Source organism: Monodon monoceros, unplaced genomic scaffold (assembly GCF_005190385.1).
Source record: "Monodon monoceros isolate NGI ecotype Baffin Bay Population unplaced genomic scaffold, NGI_Narwhal_1 Super_Scaffold_5, whole genome shotgun sequence".
Taxonomy (NCBI): Eukaryota; Metazoa; Chordata; class Mammalia; order Artiodactyla; family Monodontidae; genus Monodon; species Monodon monoceros.
The window spans coordinates 92,786,979-92,814,068 of NW_021703782.1; the positions used below are offsets into that span (position 1 = coordinate 92,786,979).

The 27,090-nt window shown below is 39.4% G+C and overlaps 1 protein-coding gene across 3 annotated transcripts in view; it reads right to left on the reverse strand.

Annotated features, from left to right (window-relative positions):
- Positions 1-27,090, reverse strand: part of FKBP15 (FKBP prolyl isomerase 15) — a 56,093-nt gene that overhangs the window by 9,380 nt on the left and 19,623 nt on the right. For 2 of the 3 annotated variants that reach the window (XR_003790655.1, XM_029201648.1), the window contains exons 7-21: positions 26,355-26,504; positions 25,163-25,231; positions 23,710-23,856; positions 20,822-20,964; positions 20,281-20,338; positions 15,958-16,065; positions 13,216-13,318; positions 12,624-12,730; positions 11,037-11,151; positions 9,546-9,655; positions 9,130-9,237; positions 8,516-8,610; positions 7,559-7,661; positions 4,438-4,609; positions 2,406-2,542 (exon numbers count right to left, since the gene is read on the reverse strand). Coding sequence is in view for 2 of the 3 variants with exons in the window: in XM_029201648.1 (XP_029057481.1) it covers positions 2,406-2,542; positions 4,438-4,609; positions 7,559-7,661; positions 8,516-8,610; positions 9,130-9,237; positions 9,546-9,655; positions 11,037-11,151; positions 12,624-12,730; positions 13,216-13,318; positions 15,958-16,065; positions 20,281-20,338; positions 20,822-20,964; positions 23,710-23,856; positions 25,163-25,231; positions 26,355-26,504 (1,725 nt within the window). In the remaining variant the exon portion in view is untranslated. The remainder of the gene's footprint in view (positions 1-2,405; positions 2,543-4,437; positions 4,610-7,558; positions 7,662-8,515; positions 8,611-9,129; positions 9,238-9,545; positions 9,656-11,036; positions 11,152-12,623; positions 12,731-13,215; positions 13,319-15,957; positions 16,066-20,280; positions 20,339-20,821; positions 20,965-23,709; positions 23,857-25,162; positions 25,232-26,354; positions 26,505-27,090) is intronic. The other variant, XM_029201649.1, reaches the window with a different exon arrangement.

Sequence of the window (27,090 nt, forward strand, 5' to 3'; positions counted from 1 at the left end):
GATGTCCACAACAGCAGTGCTTGAAATAGTGAAAAAAGAGAAACATAAATATCCATCAACAGGTGAATAGTTAAATAAACTATGGTACAGCCTCACAGTAGACTATTATGTAGTAGTTACAAAGAATGAAAATCAAAGACCTAAATGTAAGACCGGACACTATAAAACTCTTAGAGGGGCTTCCCTGGTGGCGCAGTGGTTGAGAATCCACCTGCCGATGCAGAGGACACGGGTTCGTGCCCCGGTCCGGGAAGATCCCACATGCCACGGAGCGGCTGGGCCCGTGAGCCATGGCCGCTGAGCCTGCGTATCTGGAGCCTGTGCTCCACAACGGGAGAGGCCACAACAGTGAGAGGCCCGCGTACTGCAAAAACAAAACAAAACAAAACAAACAAACAAAAACAACAACTCTTAGAGGAAAACATAAGAAGAACACTCTTTGACATAAATCACAGATCTTTTTTGACCCAACTCCTAGAGTAACGGAAATTAAAATAAAAATAAACAAATGGGACCTGATTAAACTTAAAAGCTTTCACACAGCAAAGAAAACCATAAACAAGATGAAAAGACAACACTCAGAATGGGAGAAAATATTTGCAAACGAAGCAATTGACAAGGGATTAATCTCCAAAATATACAAACAGCTCATGCAGCTCAATATCAAAAAAACAAACAAGCCAATCCAAAAATGGGCAGAAGACCTAAACAGACATTTCTCCAAAGAAGACATACAGATGGCCAAGAGGCACATGAAAAGATGCTTAACATCACTAATAATTAGAGAAATGCAGATCAAAACTACAACGAGGTATCATCTCACACTGGTCATAATGGCCATCATCAAAAAATCTACAAACAGTAAATGTTGGAGAGGGTGTTCAGAAAACGAACCTTCTTGCACTGTTGGTGGGAATGTAAATTGATATAGCCACTATGGAAAACAGTATGGAGGTTCTTTAGAAAACTAAAAATAGAACTACCATACGACCCAGCAATCTCACTACTGGGCATATACCCTGAGAAAACGATAATTCAAAAAAGACACATGCACCCCAATGTTCACAGCAGCACTATTTACAATTGCCAGGAGGTGGAAGCAACCTAAACGTCCATTGACAGATGAATGGATAAAGAAGATGTGGTACATATATACAATGGAATATTACTCAGCCATAAAAAGGAATGAAATTGGGTCATTTGCAGATACGTGGATGGACCTAGAGAATGTCATACAGAGTGATGTAAATCAGAAAGAGAAAAACAAATACTGTATATTAACGCATATATGTGGAATCTAGAAAAATGGTACAGATGAACCTATTTTCAGGGAGGAATAGAGATGCAGATGTAGAGAACGGCCGTGTGGACACAGGGGGGAGGAGGGGGGGTGGGAGATTGGGACTGACATATATACACTACCATGTGTAAAGTGGATAGCTAGTGGGAACCTGCTGTATAGCACAGGGAGCTCAGCTTGGTGCTCTGTGGTGAACTAGATGGGTGGGATGGGGGTGGGTAGTGGGAGGTCCAGGAGGGAGGGGTTATATGTACACATACAGCTGATTCACTTCCTGTACAGCAGAAACTAACACACCACTGTAAAGCAACTATATCCCAATTTATATAAATAAATAAATAAAAACAATCAACACTGCAAAAAAAAAAAAAAAAAGAATGAGAAAGTTCTCATTAGTATAATGGCCACAATACAATTTTTTTTTTTAAGTATTAAATATGATCCCAGGGGCTTCCCTGGTGGTACAGTGGTTAAGAATCCGCCTGCCAGTGCAGGGGACAGCGGTCCAAGCCCTGGGAAGATCCCACATGCCACGGAGCGACTAAGTCCATGCACCACAACTACTGAGCCTGTGCTCTACAGCCCATGTGCCACAACTACTGAGCCCACATGTCTAGAGCCCGTGCTCCGCAACAAGAGAAGCCACCGCAATGAGAAGCCCGCGCACCACAATGAGGAGTAGCCCCCACTCGCCATAACTAAAGAAAGCCCGCGCACAGCAACAGAGACCCAACGCAGCCAAAAATAAAAAATAAATTAATAAAAATAAATACGATCTCATTATTGTTAAAAATGTTATCAGCATACATATATGTATGTACATTTATTTTATACATACATGTATATACGTATGTGTATGTATATATTATATACACAGAAAACAATCTGGAAGAATAATCATACATCTTTTATAGTTGTTGCCTCTAGTGTATGAGAGGGGGAAAAGATAAATTTTATTTTTTATTTTATACTTTTCTGTATTATTTGTATTTGTTACAATGAGCACATGCAACTGTAATTTTTAAAAGGAAAATAAAAATGTTTATTAAACAGCTAACCCCTGGCCACTTGGGCCCAACAGAGAAACTTCAGATGTAGAACTTACCTTTTCCAGAGACTCCTTCTCAGCTCGAAGGTCAGTCAGCTCCTCCTCCAGGGACGTCACCCTGAGTTCCAGTTGTCTCCGGCTTTGCTTTTCACTCTTGAATTTGGACTGTGCTTGCTCAGAGGTTTCTTGGAGCTCTGGGATATGACAGCACAGAGACTTGGCTGCAGAACCAGAGCTGCAGTGGGCTGTATGGCATCCCAGCACCACCTTCAAAGCTGCATTCCATCATCTCCCAACCCTACCACACGAGCCTCTTCCACTCACTTCTTCCAGCATCACCTCACTGACCAACAGCAGGTTTATCAAGCCATAAACTGACTCCCCCATCCATCCCTATTTATCTCTGCACCTACATGTCACCTTCGACACATACAAAATGGAAGAGAAATGTTCCAAGCGGTCAGAGACCACCTTCGGAATATTACCACTCCCACAATTCCATTTCAGTCATCATCTCAACACACTGGACTCAACACATTGAGATCTTTGTTTAGTAGTGGTCCAGGCCCTTTCTCACTGCCTGGGTAAGATATTCTCAACTCTCTTGGTAGCTGGGACATTCTACCAAGAGTCTGCTTTCAAAACATTCCTTCTCAAATAAAGCTATTTGGAATATTTCTTAAAAATGTAATGCATCAAACAACAAGGTCCTACTGTATAATACGGAGAACTACGTTCAATATCCTATGATGAACCATAATGGAAAAGAATATTTTAAAAAAAGAATGTATATATATGTATAACTGAATCACTTTGCTGTACAGCAGTAATTAACACAACGTTGTAATCAACTATACATCAATAAAAAATAAAAAAATAAAAATGTAATGCATCAAAATTAATTTTGTTGGAAGACTTTTGAGATCCTTATGGTGCCCTTAAGGTAACTGTCACAGAGCACCACAAAAACAGAAAAGAGGCTATCTGTACGACATTCAAATCTAAGATTTTCCCTCAAGTGCACCCAAGTGATGCTCTAAAAAGGAAGGGATTTATCTTCAAGGTATCACTTCACCAACTGACATCAGTGTTTTTTAGCTTTCTTTTTGGGCAAGTTAATTTTGCTTTTTCCTAACTCTGCTGCTATTCCAGCCACACCCCACCCACTGGTCCCATCTGTGCCTTCCACATGTCTTTCTTTATGCAAAGTGGTGGATGAATCAACACGCCAGTCTTCACAAATCTGCTTTTCAAGTCACCATGTCTTGAGCAGCACCATTGTGCCAGGCACTAAACTAATACTAAGGGTAGGACTTTACAAAGATGAGCAAGACACCATCCTTGCCCTTCAGAGGCTTGCATTCTAGAAGGGAAAACACATATAAGTAGTGCTGATCGAAGGCTATCTCTGATAATGGGCATAATAATGCACTCGGAGATGAAGGATTTTAAAGGAGATCAAATATTCTAGAAAAAAAAAAGGGAAAGTTTCTGAAAGAGGCAGTTTTTGGAGAGACCTGGAGTCAAATCTTGGCGATGGTGGGCACACCAAGTCCAGAGAACAGCATGGATAAAAAGCAAGGCAAGAAATACAGGATGTGTTGAAGCAGCAGGCTGGCTAGTATGTCCAGAGCTACGTTGAATTGGGCAACATACAGGAAATAAGCCAAGGTGGAGGGGCCTTGAGTGCCAGGCTGAAGGACTGCAATCCATGCTCTAGGAAAGAGGCAACTGCAGCAGGAAGCACTTCTACTGAGTCACAAGTTAAAGGAACCCTTCAGTTAGATTAGTCACAAGTTAGTTTAACTTCAAGGCCTATGAGGCCAATCCTAAGTACCAAGGATACTCAACACTCGCCTAAACAAAGCAGAACTGTGGCCACTGATCCACTCTAAATGGAGAGTCAGTTCTTTTGTTGTCCTTTATGCCAAACAATCATGTAATAGGTTTATATTGGTTCACCTTAACCTTTGGCTCTGTCCTTCATAAACTTAATTAGCATTATGCCAAATGGACGGGGAGGAAGGAAACAGTGTAATTCTTTAAGTTTACATTGTCAAAATCCCAGCCCCCTCCAGCAAGGGCATACCTGAGAGCTCTGCCTGCAGTTTGGCGACTTGGCCCCTGAGGAGGTCCGTCTCCTTCACGCTTTCTGTCAGCTGTACCTGCAGCTCCGTTTCTTTCTTTTGGTGGGCGGTCATTTTCAGGTGTAGATGAGAGACCTGTGCAGTGGCTGCTGCTAACTCTTCCGTCACCTTGGCCTGAACAGTAACAAAGTACGATGTCACTTTAAGGATGGTGACAGCCCAACCTCACATACTCTGTGCTGGCTGAACCGGTAGGAAGATAGCTAAGGCCACCTTCAACCTGAGTTAAGCCCAAATCAAGCCCTCGAATGTGCAAGGTCTCTGACTCAGGAATGCCCTTGCAAAACTTTGTCCTTAGGAAATACTATGCAAGAACACAAAAATTTTGCTACAAGGATGACTGATACAGCATTGTTTATAGTTGCCAAACAATGGAAACACAAAATAATTTAAAAAATGAGCTTAAGCAAATTGATATATCTATCCTGTATGCAACTATTAAGAATAGTGTTATGAAAAAATACTCAGTGGCTTGGTATACAGTCACCACCTATTGTTAAATCTCACCAATCTGATACATGAGAAATGTATTCCTGCCATTTTCTAAGTTTCCTATCATGAACAAGCATTTTTTTTTAAACAAGAAAAGGGTACTTTAAATTTTAAATTGAATGCCTTTGATGGCAATCCACTTCTCAGGCTACTTCTCTCCAGCACTACTATACTAATATTGGGTTGGCCAAAGAGTTCACCTGGAAACGAACTCTTTGGCCAACTCACAGTAGTGCTGTAAAGATCGGTCACGTGAGAGTAACTGCTTTGGGGGTTCTTTGAAGAACAGTGGTAATAAAAGAAGGGAACACTCCAACTTCTTTGACTGCTCAATGCATTTTATTTTATTTTTTTTTCAATGCATTTTAAATGGTGCTCTGTACTGGCCAAACAGGAGCTAAATATTCTCAAGTAACATCTGATGAAGTCAAAATGACTACCCTGGAAAAGTGTCTACAGATATTGTTTATGAAGGGCGATGATGAAAATGATAATTAAAAGGATGGTCAATGAAAAGGAATGGTAAACAAATGACAAATACTACATTCATTTCACCTGAATTGACGTGCTCCTGTAAAAAATAGGAGAAATCAGATGACAGGAAAGGCAGTGAGTGACTGCTCCGCTGGTTATGATTTTTGGGCAGCAGTGTATTTACGGGGTTGGACCATCTCTCCTATACTATTACACTGCTACTACCATTACTCCTCCTATACCACTATACTTTACATGCATTCTTACTGCTGTCTACTTTCTTATTATCACTTGTCCCTTCTTAGGGTATTCACTGCGCCTACCTCAGTTTTAAACATTTATTCCAAAGCCTTAATCAGTTTTCTAGCTTACATTTAAAATCTGATATTTTGGCTCTCTTAAAGGTGGGGGGAATAAAACAAATTGTATACAAAATAAAAAGAAATAAGCTATGAATGAGTATCTGAGTGTACACTGGCAAAGTCTCTCTCCTTGACCACACTTCAAGTTAGGCTCCTCTAAGCCCATGACCTTGTTCTCCCCTCCTGTCTTTGGCCGGACCAGCCCAGTTTTAGCAAGAATCCCTGCTAAGTCAGTTTAGAGTGAATCTCTACCCTTGGTTTCTGATCAAAGTTCTCCATCCCAACCTTTGCTGTCTAAGTCCTTGGCCTGTCGTTAGCAAGAATCCCCCTACCCAGGATGTCTCCTCTTAGTAATTTTCCATCCACTGACCACCCCTCACTCTGCTCCTTGGCTGTAAATTCCCCACTTGCCCTTAACTGTATTTGGAGTTGAGCTCAACATTTCTTCCCTATTGCAATAGTCTTTTTATTTTATTTATTTTTTTGGCCACACCGTGTGGCTTGCGGGTTCTCAGTTCCCCAACCAGGGATTGAACCCGGGCCACAGCAGTGAAAGTCCAGAATCCTAACCACTAAGCCACCAGGGAACTCCCATCTATTGCAATAGTCTTGAATAAAATCTTCCTTACTGTTTTAATAAGTGTCAGAATAAATTTTTTAGTAACATGCGACCTTTAGAGTGAGCTCTAAGATACTTATTTTTGCTGTTCAGCAGCCTTAGGTTTTCATCTGTTAAACTCAGAGGACAATGACAGTTTGGACTTCTGGGCAGAAGAGGAAGTTTCACCTGCTGCAAGTAGAATCAAAGTTTTACTCACTGTCCCGCCTCAACTGGCCTAACAGAAACTGAACTAACACAACGCTCAGAGGGCTTTGCGTCTATCGTGGCTCCAGAGTTCACTGATATCAGAGGGAAGACCACTTGCATAGGGCCTTGCAGCAGCTAAGACCACTGGAGGGGATGCATTCCAGAGGAGAGGCAGTGGGGTGGATGGTCACTCTCACCAAAGAACAAGCAGAGTGGAAAATCACTCAAAAGCTCTTCTCTCAAGTTATAAAGTGCATTCCACTCAATTTTCATGTTTTCAAAAAAATTCAAATACAAAATATAAAACACTTCTTAAATCTGAGAAAATAGCAGATGAAAGGGTTGCGATGTCCCAGCTGATGAGGGGGAGCCCAAACAAGAAGGAACTCAGTTCAGAAAAACAGTGTCACTGGAGCAAAGACAGGAGGAGTGGGGCTTCCAAAGCAGTCATCTCAACCCAAGACCCACAACAGTCTTCCTTCCTTATAGCTACTTCAGAAACAGGTCAAAATACCTGTTCTGAACTGACTGAAGTCAAACAGCAAAACTTTAAAATGCTTTGGCAGACACAGATGAAGGAGCAAACTAAACAGTCTCAAACTTCACAATAAATGTTTGTTATGTGGCATAACAGAAATCGTCTGTTGATTTTTTCAGCAGAATAGGATTAGTTTCTAATAAACTGTATAATCCTCACCTTAACCAGATTACTAACATCAGTGATTGTTTTTGAGTCAACTTATTGTAACGCATTTATACAACAGAAATCTGGATGTTGGATATATTAAAAATCTGTTGGAAGATTTCTAGTTCTCTTCTCAAGGATGGCAAAAATTCTGCTAAAAAGCGAACTGGTAAGGACGTACAGAGGACACTCCTTGGCTCTACACATCCTGACTTGGGCTTTTCTCTCCCCAGTTACTTTACCTTCTCTTGCTCAGCATGCAAAACTCTTGCCTGTGTGTTTTCTGTGGCAGTTTGAAGTGAGTTGTTCCTCTTCTCCATCATCAGGTTACTCTGCTCAACATACCTGTGAAATAAACAGGGAAAAAGAAAACATTTATCAAGCACTCAATGCATAGCAGGTATAACCCAATCAATACACTCGGTCGTCAGAGCATTGCTCTGTACCTTCATCAGGAACAATCTGAAAGCATTTTATTTTCCAAAGATCTGCAGTAATCAAATCTGGAGGCAGGAACCTGGACCGGGGTGAATTGCTTTGAATTTGCACAATGAAGAGGAGAGGAATTTGAACATGTGTGGTGAGGAGAAATAAGAGAGGAAAGAGACAGGAGTATGAAGGCTACAAGGAGGGAAGAAAAGAAAGCCACTCCCCTTCCCCCTTCCATGTGGGAGACAAGAGACACTGGAGAAGAGAAATATGGGAGGATATTTTAAAGTGAAATGCTGCTGTAACATGTTCCCCTGACCCCTCCCCACAAAAAAAATTTTCAGAAGGATCTAGAAAAATTATACAATGCTTGGGTTTTATGTGGAAATCAGTGAAGTTCTGGTTGATAAAATAAGAGTCAGCCCACACAGAAGAGAGAAGAGGACATCAGGAGTTTTCTAGGCACTAACACTGCTCTTACAGATGAGGAAACTAGAGCCAGTGGGAATAAATAAAACGCCCAAAGCCACACAACAAATGAGGGGCAGAGCCAGGATTCAAACGCAGGTGTGCATTACATCACAGCCTCCTGAGCCCTTTCTCCTGAAATCCCTTCAGTCAACAAGCAGTAATTCACATGACAGGCAGGAAACAGAAAAGAGCAGAAATACACATAAACTTCTGTAAACAAACATGCTTATTTAACTTGGGCATTTACAAACTAAACCCTTTTTTGTCCATCCTAGCCAGTGCCCCGTACCTGTCATTACCTCTGATTTCGTTCAATTAGTTCACTAATCTTGTCATTCTGTTCTTCTATCCGACTGCTCTTTTCAAGGATCTCTTGCTTCAATCTTTCATTTTCCTAATTCGAAATATATGACGTTTAACTTAAGTTGTTAAGAGAGAAGCACCAGATAAAAGGGAATCAACTTGAACTGACAGATGATACTATTACATATCTGAGAGAAAAATCTAGAACTTATGTCCACATAAATATAATACTTAAAACAATGTATCAAATTCTACCTGATGGATACAAATCACTACACCCAATAGACTAAATGTATAAATGGCTATAAAATGAAGCGGGAACTTTGGAATATGGTCAAAAAAGAAATGTTTCCTTCTGATAATAGAGTGATAAGTCACTTGGAGTAATTAAGTCATAATGGATCTTCCAGAATTTCCCAACTCTGTGTGGCATTTATCACATGCTCTTATTCCTGGAGTAGAGGTTTCAAACAGTAGTACATCTCCAGAGAGAGCAGCAGCAAGATCTCCAGGTTGAGTGCTCTGTTCTTTTTTTTTTTAATGATATACTTTTTTTTATTAGTTACCTATTTTATACATATTAGAGTGCTCTGTTCTTGATCACTCTCACCTGAATAATTCGCTGGATGTTGCACATAATCATGCTTGTTTCCATTGTCACCGACATGCTAGGAATGAGCAGGGAATTGCTAGTGGTACGTTTCTGTAACTCTTCAACCTACAAAAGGAGTGTCAGAAAGACTTTTCATGACATTTTTAAAAGGAGAAATACAATTTACCCAAGGTCTGACTACTTTTTTGAGGGAGTTAATAAGTTTCTGAGACAATCTCCAATGTAAGCAGGAGTTTTCTTCTGCTAACTGGATCCCCAAATAAAACAACCCTTCTAGGGAAATAACTACTAACTACTATGAATACAGGAAACCAGGAAGAGTTTACCTATAGCCCTGGTTGCTCCCTGTTTGTATCCCCTCTTTATACCCCCACTTTCAACACAGCCCCTTAGTCATGAGATGACTCAGTCACCTTAGTCATGAGATGATCCATTTTATCAGCCACTTTGCTGACTGCCATTCGAATTTCAGTGTTATGTTGCCGGGCTTCAGTCATGAGAAATGAAGCCATGTCACCTGATCCTGAACAGACATTAGCCAAAAAGAAACTTATGAAACTGTAGCAGAGGATACTGTATGAAAAAAAGCCAACAGCTCTATCAGCAGAGGAAAGAAAGAAATGAACATTTCCAAATACTGGAAAATGCTGTAGGTGATTTACACTGTCAGGAGAAGATGGAGAGGGGTTAAAGGCAAAATGGCTCCAAAGCTAACAATAACCAGCTATCCTCCTGCAAAATGCATCAAGTGATACAGTCTGGTTCAAGGGCACAAGTAGGGCACTAGCAACTCAGATTGCTTCTCCATTCACCCAACTGCATGCCAGGTATTGGACCAGGTACCAAGGATACAGCAAGGAATGAAACACAGTTCCTGCCCTTGGCAAGGTCAGTCTGGTGAGGAGACTCACGTGTAAACAGATCATTATAACATCGTGTTGTAAGTGCAAAGAATGAACCATGTACGAGGTTACAAGGTACAAAAGTAGCACAGAGAAAAGCAAGATTAACTCTTTGGTGACACACGTATACAGTTATGTCTCTGGAAGGAGAGGAGAGAGGGATGGTAACAGGAAGCCTTCACAGAGGAGATGACAGATTCAGTGGTTTCCCAGATGGAGAAGGGCAGGGCTTCCAGACAAAGGATGCACCTAGGAAACCCTTACCACTCCAGGACCATAAATTTCATTGTGGGATATACTTGCTTCTTCCTACCACTGTCCTAATACCCAAAGTGATTACTGTACAAAAGACAAGCTGCAGAACAAGAAGGCAGGATACCATCCCAGCTGTGTGCATTTTATTTTGCTTTGTTTTTTACACTAGGCAACCACACTTGTAAATGTATACAAGATATCTGAAAAGTGACCGTTTCCTAAGGTCAGGGGGGTTTAATGATGGAAAAAAGTAACTTCACTTCACACCTTTTTGTGTTGTTTGACCTTTTTATAAAAGTATATTCTTTTCACAACTTTAAAATTTTAACAAAATAGCTTTCAGAGATACTGAACAGTCATCATGTTTTCTCCCAATTTCCTCGAATGCTTTTACTCTTTTACTATTAGCTATGAATTCTACAGAGCAACTCTGAGAGAGGAATTAAAAAGGCAGGAGAAAATGCAAGAAACAAAACACAGAAAGTGGCCATGAGGGTTTTTGTGGGGATGATGTAAATGTTCTAAAGCTGGATTATGGTAATAGCTGCTCAACTCTGTAAACATCCTAAGAAAACCCATTGAATTGTACACTTAAAACGAGTGAATTGCACGGTATGTAAGTCATACCTCAACTAACTTGTTTAAAAAAAAGAAAAGAAAAAAAGGGCAGAGATCTACTGGAGTCAAAATGAAAAAGGGATGGGAGGGAGGAAAGCACAGCAAGAACAGAAGATGAGAAACTCCTACCTTGATAATGAGGAGACTGAGAGGGCGGTGCGGGGTACAAGGGCCGAACGGGCTGCAGCTGGGAAGAAACAGCTGGTGCCTGAGGATAAGCATAGGCTTGCATACCTGTACAGGGCTGAGAAAATGCCAAGTTACAGATGGCTTATAAAACAGTCATATCTCTCTTTTCTGCTTAATTTGTCTTGGATGGAATAAAGTAGATAAACTGGAAGTAGACTCAAACTTATTGAAGCTGGAGATGTATGAGACCAGGGTTTGGTATTGGGTAATAATTGCAGCAGGAGAGTCACGTATGTAATCCAGTGATGCCTGGTCACTAAAGTCATACCTAGAGAGTGAGGGAAGCATGTCTCAGGTCACTCCCCAGTCCTCCTGTGATGATTTAATTAAGTAGGAATTCATCCCCCGGCCATTGGGCCTATTGACGGTCTAAAAAAAATTTAAAACTAAGCAAATAACGCTTGGTTTCATTAAGGTAAAAGAAGAGGTGTTCACTGCGATTCCAAACTAAGGCCATCAGTTTCCAAAGGATGCCTCTCCCCTTCTAGATTGTGATGCTTATCTGTATGACCAAGCACTCTCATTTTCCTCTGAGCCTCAGCCACCTCAACTATAAAATGAAAATAATAATACCATTTCTTAGGATTGTTGTGTGGATTAAATGAAGCGATGTATAGGTAAAGTTCCTAAGAGCTCATAAGTGCCTGGAAGACAATAAATGCTCAATAAACAGCAGCTATCATTTTAGTGATGATGGTTATTCTTCCTTGAATTAAGGAAATCCAGCTCATTTCCAGGGATTGGTATAACCACCCATCCATTACTAAAAAAGAATCTTAGTCTGTAGGATATAACTTTCTATTAGGTCCATTAGGAGAGGGCCAGGTAGGACTTTTCTCAATTCTGATACACCCCTTCCTAATAATGGGGCATAGCTTGGCCACCATCACTCTGATCCCTCCATCAAGAATCACCAAGGAAGTGAGGGTCTGCTACCATGGGGAGTTAAGTCTTAACCATCAAATGTGTCAGGGCAAAAGAAAGAGTCCACTGTCCGGGCAAACAGTCAGCAGAGGCAGACAGGCTGTTGCCACTACCTTCTGTGAAAACAGAAAAAAACCTACTTTTAAGAGCTCACTTTTGGAGGTTAACTAGACAAAGAGTTCAGCTGTATTTTCATACAGCCTCCATCCATTGACCCTCCACCACAACCGTTCTGCTGAGTGGAGTGCAGAATCTTGGCCTATCAGCTGTTTGATAGAAGAGAACACAGAAGACTTGAATCTATAGCCCTCAATTAGACATGTGTGAAAAGGAAAACAAACAAACATTGCTTGGGCTTTTACTATGTGCCAGGCCTTGTGCCAGGTGCTTTGCTTGTTCTTGCATGAAATCTTTACAACCACCTATAAGGTAGGTAATCCCTTGCTTGTTTAGACATGAGAAAGTAGGAGTTGAGGAAGGAGAAAAATCATAAACTCTGTGAGGAACTGGTACGGTACAAATCGTGCAAGAAGAAGAAAAGAGACTGCCTAGAACCATAATCAATTATAGCTTATAACTGATATGGTTTAAAAATGTTGTTACCTGAAAGGACTGGGCGTTTCCAGATACAGCTGAGTGGGAATCATGAGATGCAACTTGCATCAAGGCAGCAGACGGTGTTTGGAGCCCAGAAACAGATGGCTGAGGTGCTAAGATAAAGCAAGAAGTTTTCACTGTTATCCATCCCTTGCTTCTTGGTACAAGTCTGGGTTATCACCTTTCAAATCACCACCCTTCAGACTTGACCACTTCTCTCACCTAGTCTCCTAAAATCAGCTCTACTGGAGTCTCAACAATGGGCTAGTGGAAGGAAATTGGGCATGCTCAGGTGCACGTGACTCAGACCTTCGACACCATCAGCTGACAGAAAGTGCAGAATTACACACAGGGAGATGGCTCATTAGCTGAGTGCCGATTTCCAAAACTGACAATGCAACACAGCAGAAGACACAGCAAGCAGACCAAATACATCTCCAGGTCTGAAAATGCCCTACCCAGGGACAAACTGACAAGTTTTATACTCTAGGTCAGTTCTCAATACTAAAACAATGCAGCCTAACATTTTAAGGAACAATGATGACAACTTTGGTACCGACCCAATTCAAGGCCACAGAGCCTCAGAGAGGTTCCTTACCTTGTGAGGTCATCTGTGGTAGCACTGGATGGGCTGGCTGAAGAGAGGGCTGGATGGACGGAGTCACCATAGGCTGCCCAGCTCCTCGAAGAGCATTCACGTCCTGCAACAGCATGAGCATTTTGGTTACTGTGTCTGTGGGTCCTTAATTGAAGACTGGGGGTGACTGTCCACCCTAAAGCTGCTTACAACCAGTGCTTTTAGGCAAAGAAGAGGAAGGAAAGGCAAGCAGAAAGGCAAGAGTTGAAGGTGTGGGCTATGGGAAGAAAGCACTCTATTATATACTGGAGTAGGATCCCTTCTCCCTGTAAATTATATCAAATAATCATAGTTAATTTCCAGTATAAGTTGTTGATGTTATTTTGTCTGAAGCAGCTAGAGTGACTGCTCCCCATAATGTATCATTTTGCAAACCAGCAGCTAACTACCTTCAGACTGACCTAGTCTGTTTCCACAGAATTAGGGCCTCTTACAAGGAAACCCAGGGAATAATGCAGCCTTTCTCTTCTGCCAAATAATATACACAGACCTCAAGGTACTCACAGAAAATCAGAAAAAGCAGGATTCACTGTGCCTCACTACGATGCTGTTTTTGACAATATAGTTTTAGAGTGTTTCCCCCTCATTCTTTCTCTTCATAAAAGCAAAGCAATGTTGGTCCCTACTATAATTCTAAACATAGTTAACATACAAACATCTTCCTGATTCATTTAAGGAAAAGAAAAACTTGAGGCACAATATACAGTGACTGTGATCTGCTATGCTACAGTTCAAGGGCTGAAATCTCTTTGACATTCTTTTACTTCAGAACTTCCTCTTGTTTCCCAATATTCTCAGAAATGTATTATGCATTTCTGGAAAAGCATCCCAGTTTTACATCATTACATAAATCAATCTAAATGTCTAACAACAGAGTAAAAGGAATCATGATAAATCAATGTAACAGAGCACTGGGTTATCTTTAAAGGTGATAAAGCTTCGTTTTATTTATTTACTTTTTTTATATTACTGATATTAACATAAATGTTCATGACATAACATTAAGTTAAAAAATCAGATTATGAAACAACATATAAAGAATGTCCTTTTTGTTAAATGTTTCTTCTTTTTAATTTACATTACTCTACAATGAATAATTAGCACCTAAAAATTTTAATAAGAATATTATCTTATCCAAATTTCATTTCCAGAAACCAGATAAAAATCAATCCTATAACAGGTCCCAGAAATCCTATCTTCCTTTAAAATGTTAAATCTACACAGAGCTTTTCCGTGAAGAAATAAAACAAAATTGTGAAAAAAAAAAAGCCTATTTTAAAAACTGTTTTCCTCAAAAGCATCACACTTGCTTTGTTTTAAATCAATATCAAAGAATCCTAAATTTAATCACTGTTAAGTGTTTCAATTCATTTGAGAAAGAATTATTTTATTCAATAAGGAACTAACCAATGGGAAAAGAGCTTAGTTGGAATTAAGTTACTTCTCACCATTCACCAAATTCCAGATGGATTAAATATGAAATAATAGATCTAAACATATAATAATAAATATTTTTAAAAGATATGTGATGTTTATAGTATCTGAAAGTGGGAAGGCTTTCTAAGCATAATGTCAAAAGCAAAAAACATAGGGAAAAATTGATAGAGCTGATTGCAACAAAATTTTTGAACTTCAAAAAAATCATGCCGGGCTTCCCTGGTGGTACAGTGGTTGAGAGTCCGCCTGCCGATGCAGGGGACACGGGTTCGTGCCCCGGTCTGGGAAGATCCCACATGCCGCGGAGCGGCTAGGCCCGTGAGCCATGGCCGCTGGGCCTGCGCATCCGGAGCCTGTGCTCCGCAACAGGAGAGGCCACAACAGTGAGAGGCCCGCGTACCGCAAAAAAAAAAAAAAAGAAAGAAAATCATGCCACAGGGGACTTCCCTGGTTGTCCAGTGGTTAAGAATCCGCCTTCCAATGCAGGGGACATGGGTTGGATCCCTGGTTGGGGAACTAAGATCCCACATGCCACGGGGCAACTGAGCCCGTGAGCCCCAACTGCTGAGCCCACATGCTCCAACTGCTGAGCCTACGCACTTTGGAACCCGCACCACAACTAGAGAGAAGACTGTGTGCTGCAATGAGAGATCCTGCACGGCACAACTAAGACCCAATGCAGTCAAAAAAAAGTTAATTAAAAAAAAATCATGCCACATACAAAGCCAAAAGATACAACAGTGGTTTTTTTTAGCTGCACCTCATGCCTTGTGGGATCTTAGTTCCCCAACCAGGGATTGAACCCGTGCCCTTGGCAGTGACAGTGCTGAGTTCTAACCACTGGACTGCCAGGGAATTCCTACAACAGTGTGATCTTCATATTAAATTACATCAGTGGAAAAATCAACATTTCCCAAGAGAATCTAAACATTCAATCAACAAATATGAATTCATTCTTTTATGGGTCAGGCATCATGCTGCCTAAAGGTTGATGTTTGCTGACAACAGAGATTTTAGTAGAAAGCTAAATTAACTACTTAAAACTGCCCAGTTCTTATGGCAGATATACAGAATTGCTTCCATTTCTCAGGGGAAGTGATAATTATAGCAGAAACACATGTACCAATACCAACCTGTATCATTCTGAATATAAGCTCTCTAAATAATGATTCTGGGTTAGAGGCAGAAAAAGCAATAATTTCAGTTAAAAGAACAGAAGACAGCAACATCTGCACTATTCATTCTAAGACAGCCAGTGGGACATACTTCAATTTCTGAATCATTGGAATCCAGCTGTGGTGGAAGAATGGGCAGCATGGGCTGGCCCATTTTAGCCATCCGAGAGATCAACTTGGCCTTGACTGTATCCGGATTCTAAAAAGAGAGGAAAGTCACAAAAATCACTATAATCAAGGTTCACTACCTTCAGTCAACTCTACGTCTTTTGGCTCTTATATCAAATCTTTCAACAAGTCCCCCCTGCCTTATCTATTTGAAACTATCTTCTAGAAAATGAGAATTAAAGATTTCTTGCCTAGACGCATACATGGGTCACAATTAATAACGGTAGGAAAAATAATTCCCTATATGTTGGAATGGACAAAGTGATTTCATCTGTATTCCTTCACTGCAATCAAGTCTCCCTACCAGGCATAAGTATTCTCATTTTACAGATAAAAAAACTAAAGTATAGATTAAGGGAGGGAGGCATTTTAGATAATAGTAACCTCTCAAAAGCCCAAGAGCAACCCAGCAGATAAATATTCAGAAGAGATTAAGGGCAAAAAGAAAACAGGAGCTCTGTGTTCTAAATTCAGGTTCATTTAACACTGACTTGGCACTGATGACATACTAGTCCCTGAGCTAGACGCCTCTGTATGCATTAACTGGTTTAAAGTGCAGCCTTCAGAGCAGAATGTATACTCCTAAGGGTAAACAAGACGATCTAATGAGTGTAAAAAGAAATGACCATGACTTCTATTTTAAAATTATTTTTAAGCTACAGTAAACATCAGACATTAAACTTGTTTACAGGGATGGAGAGTACTTTATGTATATAATTTGTAAACAAACATATACTGAGAGGGTGTATCATTTTTTCTTAACTAATGGAGACACATAATCAAAAAAAGTTGGGTCTATCAAAAGAGGACTAGTTATATAAACCAATATTCACACAATGGAATCTTGTGATCTAAAGATTAAAAAAAATGAGGATGCTTTCTATATACAAACATGGAAAGATACTGTTATTATAAAAAGCAAGGCAGATAACATATATAATATGCTATTTTTTGTGAAGGGGGAAAATAAAATATACATTCCTATTTGCTTGCATCTGCATAAAGAAACATTGAATACATAAGAAACTAATAAAAGCAGTTACCCAAGGTTGGGGATGAGATAAAATAGGGTACATGGGGGCAGGGGTAGAAATGAGTCTTCTCAATGTATATCTTGTTATACTGTTTTGCTAACTGTGCCATATGAATGTAATTACCTATTCAAAACAAAAAATAAAAACTTAAATGTAAAAAGAACCAAAAGATGGTTAATTTTATATTATGTGAACTTTGCCTCAATTAAAAAACCAAAACTGTAAAATAAGAAAGAAAAAAAAAGGTTGGAGAGCACTAGTCTATGAAAAGTTACTGAAGCTTAGAAATAGGTGACAAAAGTAGCTGTGTCTCGAGACTACAAAAGAACTAATACTGAACAATCGTTGTGGCTATTCAAAGATCTGAGATTATAAACTGTTTTTCAATTTTCTTGATTCTCTGGCTTAACCTTCTGGGTTTAGATCACTTTTTACAAATATCAGATCAATTATTTGCTTAATTAATTTCTGCTTTGGGCTGAATATAAGCAAATAAACTAGTGTTGGAGAGAAATTAATCATCAATTTCACTTCATACAATTATCCTGTTTCCCAATGTGGCAGGTGAAAGCCACAGAGCTTTAGAACTTGAAGCACTTCAGCTATCATCTCATCCACATGTAGCAAACTCAGATGCCTTCACGGACCAGGCAGAGCAGCAGCAAACACAGTGTACATCTTCTAAAGGTCTTCAAATCCAAATTTTACTACAACAGTATGCTAGTCTTCTCATGTTACAGTTGGGGAAACACAGAGGCCCAGAAACCTGATAGAAGTCAACTAATTGGTGAATTAGTGTAGAATTCCTCTGAGAGAATGAAAGTATGAAGATATGTAGCATTAGCAGTAATTACGATAACAGAGCTAATGTTAATTGAGCTCTTACAATATGCCAGACACAATACTAAAAACTCCATAGGCATCATTTCATTTAAACCTCATAAAAATCTCAAGATTACTGAAGACAAGCTCTATGTAGGCTTTGAGATTAGTGCTTTATAAACATATCACGGGAACACTTAGAGGGGCTGTGAGAATTATTTCCATTTTTTTTGTTTTTTATTTATTTTTTTATAGATCTTTATTAGAGTATAATTGCTTCACAATACTGTGTTACTTTCTGTTGTACACCAAAGTGAATCAGCCATATGCATACATATGTTCCCTTATCCCCTCCCTAGAGCCTCCCTCCTATCCTCCCTATCCCACCCCTCTAGGTCAGGGCAAAGCACCGAGCTGATCTCGCTGTGCTATGCTTCTGCTTCTCACTAGCTAATTATTTTACATCTGGTACTGTATATATGTCGATGCTACTCTTAACTTTGCCCCAGCTTTCCCATCCCACCCCGTGTCCTCAAGTCCATTCTCTATGTCTACATCTTTATTCCTGCCCTGCAACTAGGTTCATCAGTACCATTTTTTTTTTTTTTTTAGATTCTATGTACATGCATTAGCATACGGTATCTGTTTTTCTCTTTCTGACTTACTTCACTCTGCACAACAGACTCTAGGTCCATCCACCTCACTACAAATAATTCAGTGTCCTTTCTTTTACGGCTGAGTAATATTCCATTGTATATATATGCTACATCTTCTTTAACCATCCGTCTGTTGACAAACACTTAGGTTGCTTCCATGTCCTGGCTATTGTAAATATTTGAGCTGCAATGAACACTGTGGTACATGACTATTTTTGAATTATGGTTTTCTCAGGGTATATGCCCAGTAGTGGGATTGCTCCATCATATGGTAGTTCTATCTTTAGTTTTTTGAGGAACCTCCATAGTGTCATCCATAGTGGTTGTATCAATTTAGATTCCCACCAACAGTGCAGGAGGGTTCCCTTTTCACCACACCCTTTCCAGCATTTATTGCTTCTAGATTTTTTGATAATGGCCATTCTGACCAGCGTGAGGTGATACCTCATTGTAGTTTTGATTTGCATTTCTCTAATAATTAGTGATGTTGAGCATCTTTTAATGTGCCTCTTGGCCATCTGTATGTATTCCTTGGTAAAATGTCTATTTAGGTCTTCTGTCCATTTTTTAATTGTATTGTGTATGGTGTTACATGGTGTTCTAACTTCATTCTTTTGCATGTAGCTGTCCAGTTTTCCCAGCACCACTTATTGAAGAGGCTGTCTTTTCTCCATTGTATGTTCTTGCCTCCTTTGTTGTAAATTAGGTGACCATATGTGCGTGGGTTTATCTCTGGGCATTCTATCCTGTACCACAGATCTATATTTCTGTTTTTGTGCCAGTACCATACTGTCTTGATCACTGTAGTTTTGTGGTATAGTTTGAAGTTAGGGAACCTGATTCCTCCAACTCTATTTTTCTTTCTCAAGATTGCTTTGGCTATTCGGGGTCTTTTGTGTTTCCATACGAATCGTAAAATTTTTTGTTCTAATTCTGTGAAGAATGCCATTGGTAGTTTGACAGGGATTGCACTGAATCTATATATTGCTCTGGGTAGTACAGTCATTTTCACAATATTGATTCTTCCAATCCAAGAACATGGTATATTTCTCCATCTGTTTATGTCATCTTTGATTTCTTTCATCGGTGTTTTATAGTTTTCTGAGTACAAGTCTTTTGCCTCCTTAGGCAGGTTTATTCCTAGGTATTTTATTCTTTTTGTTGCAATGGTAAATGGGAGTGTTTCCTTAATTTCTCTTTCTGATTTTTTGTTGTTGGTGTATAAGAATGCCAGAGATTTCTGTGCATTAATTCTGTATCCTGCAACCTTACCAAATTCATTGATTAGTTCTAGTAGTTTTCTGGTGGCATCTTTAGGATTTTCTATGTATAGTATCATGGCATCTGCAAACAGTGACAGTCTTACTTCTTCTTTTCCAGTTTGTATTCCTTTTATTTCTTTTTCTTCTCTGATTGCCGTGGCTAGGACTTCCAAATCTATGTTGAATAAGAGCGGCAAGAGTGGACATATGAAGAAGCTGAAGACCAGAGAAGTCAGATAATTTCCTCAAAGCCACATGCTTATAAGAATAAAGATTTGAATCCAAGTCTGTCGATGCAGAAGCCCAAGCTAATTTATACTGACTCTCAAGTAAGGGAAAATGAATAAAGTAATCACTGATTTCTAGCCTAAATCAACATTTTTCAACATTTTTTTTCTCTAACCTACTATACCCTAGGCACATGAAACCCTTCTAGCTAACTGGGGATGAGGAGATAGACTTATATACTCACTGTATTTACTGTAAGCTGTTCACTGAGGGAGTTAGATTTGGAACGTAGAACTGACTCCCTGAAAGCAAATAAGACATATCCTGATATAAAAACAAAATCCATAATCACGAGTCTAGATTATACTGTATAAACAAATTGTTTTTTAAAATCTTTGCCAATTTAATCTCTGTAAAACAGAGTTTTAACTCTTCTTTAGTTTGTATAATTTCTGAAAGCTAGTGAAGATGGACAATTTTCCATTCAAATGCTTATTATTTACATTTCTTTCCTTGGATATATATTTTGTGTTTATACCTTCTGCCCAATTTTCTTCCAGAGTTTGGCAGGTATTCTTTTATATCTAAGTTAGTGCTTTTATAGAGTATGAATATTAATCCTTTGTCAGAAAATCTGATGCAATTACTTTCCCCATTTCCCTCATCCCATTTTTTCCCAATTATTTAAAATTATTTTAGTTTTCAACTATATCCCTATTTCTGAACCCCTCTAAGAATCATTTATACGGACAATAAAAGAGCTTTACACAACTCCAGTATCTTACCCTGATTTGAAAGGAACAGATGTGGACGGTGACACAACAGGATCAGCAGAGAGGCTGTCAGCACCAGGTATGGGTGAAGGGGCTGCAGAATCCCGGGAACTAACACTGTGCCCATCAGAGCCGGAATCTCTAGCAAATTTGACCTAGGGAGAGATCAACCACAGATGGAACAGGCTAATAGACCACAAAAAAAGGCACGCTTCCCCCTCCATTCTCCTTTCATTTTACTTATTCTTCATTATACAAGTCATTACCTAGTCACTGTAGGCAAATCAGAAAATGTAGATAAGCCAAAAGAGAAAGAAAAGGTAACAATCACCTGCAATTCAACCACTAAGCAATAACGCTGTTAGAATTTTGGATGTAATATTTTGCACTTATATTATCTGTGTGTGCGTGTGTGTGTGTGTGTGTTAAGTGTGTGTTTTACAACAATGGGGCCATACCATTTTGTACCCTGCTTTGCTCACTCACTGATATAGTAACATATTTCCATGTTAACTAAATTATTATTTAGTTAACTAAATTATTAATCGACAACATCCTTTTTAACTACTGAAGAGTAGGTCTAAGGGTCATGCCCCTAACTGCTATCATCTACAGGAAAAAGTCTCCAAAGGATTTTGGGAACACAAGTCATAAATATCTATGTTATCATAAAATATATTTCACCAATTCCTAGTTGTTGGATATTCAATTTATTTCTAATTTTTTCTATACAAACAATACTTCTAAGAATAGCTTCATCTCTCTTCGCACATAATAATTTCCAAAATACAAATTTCCAGAAGTGAAATTGTTAGATAAAAGGTATGCTTATTTTTAAAACTTTTGATATATACCATAAAATTTCACACCGTAAAGGGTAAACTACTTTATACTCCGTAAGTAGTATATAAATCTTTCTTAACACTCTTGTCACATTGGGTATTATCGTTCTGTATCAGCCTTGTCAGTTTTTTTTTTTTTTTTGGCCACGTCTCACGGCTTGCGGGATCTCAGTTCCCCGACCAGGGACTGAATGTGAGCCACGGCAGTGAAAGCCAGAATCCTAACCACTAGGCCACCAGGGAACTCCCCCAGCCTTGTCAGTTTAATAATCAATTTGTAATTCTTTGATTATTGGTAAAATAGGGTATTTTTTTCTTATGTTTACAAAATGTCAGTCTTAATGGATTCAAAATGGCTTGTTATCTATTACCACCCCTGACTTCCTCAAACTCAAAGGAAAATTGAGAAAGAATATAAAAGCTGTGAAAAAGGCAGCTGGAAGCGCATCAATCAAAGAGGGCTGGAATGCCCACCAGAGATAAGGGTGTCCAATTAGGAAAGAGTCATTAATAAAAAATGCATATCCTGGCCTTCCCTGGTGGCGCAGTGGTTGAGAGTCCGCCTGCCAATGCAGGGGACACGGGTTCGTGCCCTGGTCCGGGAAGATCCCATGTGCCGTGGAGCGGCTAGGTCTGTGAGCCATGGCTGCTGAGCCTGCGCGTCCGGAGCCTGTGCTCCGCAATGGGAGAGGCCACAACAGTGAGAGGTCCACGTACCGCAAAAAAAAAAAAATTTAAAAAAAAAAGCATATCCTTTGTTGCAGCAGGAATAAAGGAATAATCACCACAATGAGGATGGTCATAATATTTATTTGCATTGTACTTTATAGTTTATAGTCACAAACACTATCACATTCAGACTTAATAATCACAGTATAAAGCAGAGTCTTTTTTTTTTGGTGGTGGGGGAGGGGGAACATTAATTAACCACAATTTGTTACAAACTTTATTATAGAAATTATTCTTGATAAAAATTTTAAATGGTACAAAGGGTAGAATGTAAAAAAGTAGAAGTTTCTGAACTCCATTTCCATTCTCCAGAGAAAATCATTTCATTTCTTTTAATGCCTCCAGAAATTTTATATGAATATATGGGCATATACATATATTCATTTGTATACGCACAGACACACAAACACAAGATCATACTACCATACTGTTTTTTGTTTGTTTGTTTGCTTTAATTTATTTTTGGCTACATCGGGTCTTAGTTGCAGCATGCAGGATCTTCATTGAGGCATGCGGGATCTTTTGCTGCGAGGCGCAGGCTCTTTGTTGTGGTGCACAGTCTTCTCCCTAGTCGTGGTGTGTGGGTTTTCTCTAGTTGTGGAGTGCGGGTTCCAGGGTGATGGGCTCCGTAGTTTGCGGCACGCGGGCTCTCTCGTGGTGCGGGAGCTCAGTAGTTGTGGCACATGGGCTTAGTTGCCCCGTGGCATGTGGGATCTTAGTTCCCTGACCAGGGATCGAACCCGCATCCCCTGCATCATAAGGCGGATGCTTTACCACTGGACCACCAGGGAAGTCCCCCCATACTGTTTAGCAACTTGCTTCTTTCACTTAAAAATAGATTTTGGATATTCTTTAAGAACTACATAGAAGTCCACTCTATGAAGAACCATAATTTAACCAGTCTCATAATAATAGACACTTAAGCTGTTTCCAGTTTTTTACTATCACAAACAATGTGGCAGAGGGAGGAAACTATGTATCTATCTCTATTTATCTATCTATATATAGGTATCTTTGCACTCTTAAGTAAACATATTGATAGCATACACTTGTAGCCATAGAATTACTAAATCAAAAGGTGTGAACATTGGGCAGGAATCACTATTTTACAGATAAAATAAAAAGAAGGTTAGTGTAGAGAAGTGACTATGAATACAGAGCCAAGAAGGACATAAACCTTGGCCTTTAGATTCCAAAGCTGTTGTTCTCTCCAACTATACCATTTCTACTTAAAAAAAAAAGATATCTTCAGAATCTTTTTCGACACATTGATTTATTCATTTTACTTAACTAGCAAAGAGGACTCATCAAACACAACATTTCACTCACCCGCCTAATCTCCACCTCGAACACCAGGATCGAGTCTGTTGATGGAGTCCATCCTATTACCCCTTCAGAGCCAGCAGCACAGGCTGGCGGGATGATAAGCAACCGCTTCCCTCCTTTTCTCATGCCCACCATTCCATCCTCCCAGCTCTTTAGGAATCAGAGAAGAGGAAAAGCTCATCAGATACAAACCTTTTCATAAGACAAAACAAAGTACAGGATCATCGGGTTTATATTCCCCCCTCCCCACTGGTTATAAGAACATCTAGAATACTGCTTCTCAATTCACTTGTAAAAGACAGCATATCCAGGGCTGTATGAAATATACTTACCTTAGATGATGAGAGAAATTGGAACAGAAGAACGGCATTAAAATAGAAATAAAAGCTATCACTTATTAAACACATTTTTCTAAGTACTTTGCTAAGTGCTTTACTTCCATTATGTTGTTTAATCCCTAAAATAACTTCATAAGCTTAATAGCAATATCTCCATTTTACAGAAGAGAAAATTGAGGCTTAAAGAGGTTAAGTAACTAGCCCAAGATCAGTTAGTAAATTGTTAACCCAAGATTTCAACACTAGATGAGTCTAACTTTAAGGGTCATGCCCCAACTGCTATGATCTACAGGAAAAAGTTTCTAAGGGATTCTGGGAAAAGGAGTCATAAACAAAGCTGTGGAGAAAACCATTCTGCCACATGGATAAATGAGTACTTTACAACGCATCAGTATGTCCTGACACAATGACACCCCACATGTGTAAAATACTCTTTTTTTTTTTTAATATTTATTTATTTGGCTGCTCCAGGTCTTAGCTGCAGCACACGGGATCTTTCTTGCCACGTGCTGGATCTTTAGTTGTGGCATGTAGGCTCTTAGTTGCAGCTTGAGAGATCCAGTTCCCTGACCAGGGATTGAACCCAGGGCCCCTGCATTGGGAGTGTGGAGTCTTGACCACTGGACCACCAGCGAAGTCCCTAAAATACTCTTTACTTTATAAAATACTTCCACAGTTGCTAACGAAGAAATTTACAACATGAACCCAGGTCCTCAGACTCCAATCCCAGTGCTCCTCCTGCTGTGTTGTACTTGCTTCCCACCATGATTTAAAGCATCCCAGACAGATCAGAATCACCCATTATGATACACTTCTAGAAGAAACAGTTTCACCTCTTTCTCAATTAGGCAATAGGAAGAATTTAATAGTTCCCTCAGAACCAAAGGATGAAAAATAAAATGTAGGGACTAGAGAAAAGAAATGTACCCTTCTTCAATATATTGTCTCACAGGTAAAAATTTCCCAAATGTAGGTAACATAGCACATTTTTCTCTTCCTATTTTTTTAACCAAGCCTTTCCAGATTCTCCAAAAATATACCCAGGTTAGAAATTTTACAAAGTAAGCCCACTGCAACTGATAAACCCATATATAATAAGAACACAGTTAAGTCTTTACCTTGATGACTTTTCCTGATCCTAATTTCAGGCGAAGCAGCTTATCTTTGTTAGCAGTAGAGTCAAAAACCTGAAAGTTGATCAAAATAAACAAGATTAGCCAATTTCAAAAATAATAATAATCATTATGATATTCAACTTAATACACACCAGCACAGTACTTCTGAAATAGGTAATGTCAAATAAACTGGAAAAATACTTCTTAAAAGACCTGAAAAGAAGAGACCACATCATGGCTAAAGGTGTTATCACACTGAATATCTCTGAGGCAAGGATTTTCCAGGTTTAGAAAAAAATAAAACTTCTCCTACCAAGTGTTTAAAAATATTTTCATCTATAAAGAATTTTCAAATAAATTATCTCATTTGATGCCAACAGGCATCCTGCCAAGAAAGCAGGGTGAGCACCACTAAGCTCCATTCACAGGAAAAAAAAATTAAGAGCTTAAATGACTCGACAAAGTCAAGTTAGGATAAAATTGGGACCTGAATCCACATTTTTTGGACTCATAGTCGAAAGCTCTATCATACCACACTACTTTTGAGGGCTTAATAATAAAAAAACAAAACAAGCCCAATCTATTCACAGTATCTAGTATAAGAAAAACGGAAAAGGGCTTCCCTGGTGGCACAGTGGTTGAGAGTCCGCCTGCTGATGCAGGGGACACGGGTTCGTGCCCCGGTCCAGGAGGATCCCACGTGCTGCGGAGTGGCTGGGCCCGTGAGCCGTGGCCGCTGAGCCTGCACGTCCGGAGCCTGTGCTCCACAGCGGGAGAGGCCACAACGGTGAGAGGCCCACATACCGCAAAAAAAAAAAAAAAAAAAAAGAAGAAGAAAAGAAAAACGGAGAAACAACTGTGAGGAAAGTCTAAAAAGTTTTAAGACCTAATCCCATAAGAATATATTCAAGTTTAAAACTGGTATAGGAAGAGACATACATATGAACAATTACCAAAAATGATACTTGCAAAACTGGTTTCCTTTCTCTAAGTAGAAGAGACATAGTGGCACTGAGCAGATTTTATACATTAGCATTTCATGGCTATGCCCCAAAAGCAGTTGTAGAGACTAAAGCAGGGCTCCTCAAAGATTTCTATTTGCCAAAAGCAGCAATTCATAGTAATAACACCTTACATTTGAATAGCTCTCATGCTATTTAAATTACAAAAGAACTTGCAGGATACATTTTCTTACCTGGCCCAGTCCGTGATTCTGAAAGAGCCAGCTGGTATAGGCCACTTCCAAAGAATCTCCAACTTCTACAGCAGGGCCTTCTACTACAATAAGGTCCTGTGACAGCACTGAATCCAGGCAAGAGGTGCTGTTGCACTTGGCGATGCATACCTGTGCAATGAAATCAAAGCAGCATAAACTTAGTTTAAGCTCAGTAAGTACTCATTCAGTTATTGCTAATGTTCTTTTCCAAACAGTGGCATCCACTAGCAAAACAGATTACATGTTCAGAAGTAAACCATTCCAAAGTCAGTAATCTCACCAGGAATCAAAGTGCCTAAGAAGTATGGTTTTGGAGTCATACTGTCTGGGTACAGATCTGGGCACTGTCACTTATTAACTTGTGACCTCAGCCAAATAACTTAACTGCTGTGAACCTTATTTCAGAGGTTTTTTTTGTAAGATGGAGATAAAAGCTTTGCATATTTCCTAGGGTAGTTATGAAGACTGAGCTAATACAAGTAGAGTACTTGGCACAGTGCCTGGCAAATAACAGTAAGTACACAATAAACATTAGCTATCATTACTATACTGATTTACTGCTTCAAGTGTTTGGGAACCTGTGAAAGCTAGGGGAGCCTCTAAAAAATTTCAAAATGCATTTCTAAAGACAATAAAATAAAGGCCCTTTACAAAACCATGCTGTATTCCCAGAATTCATATCTCTACCACCTACAGATTTACCCATATTACCTTA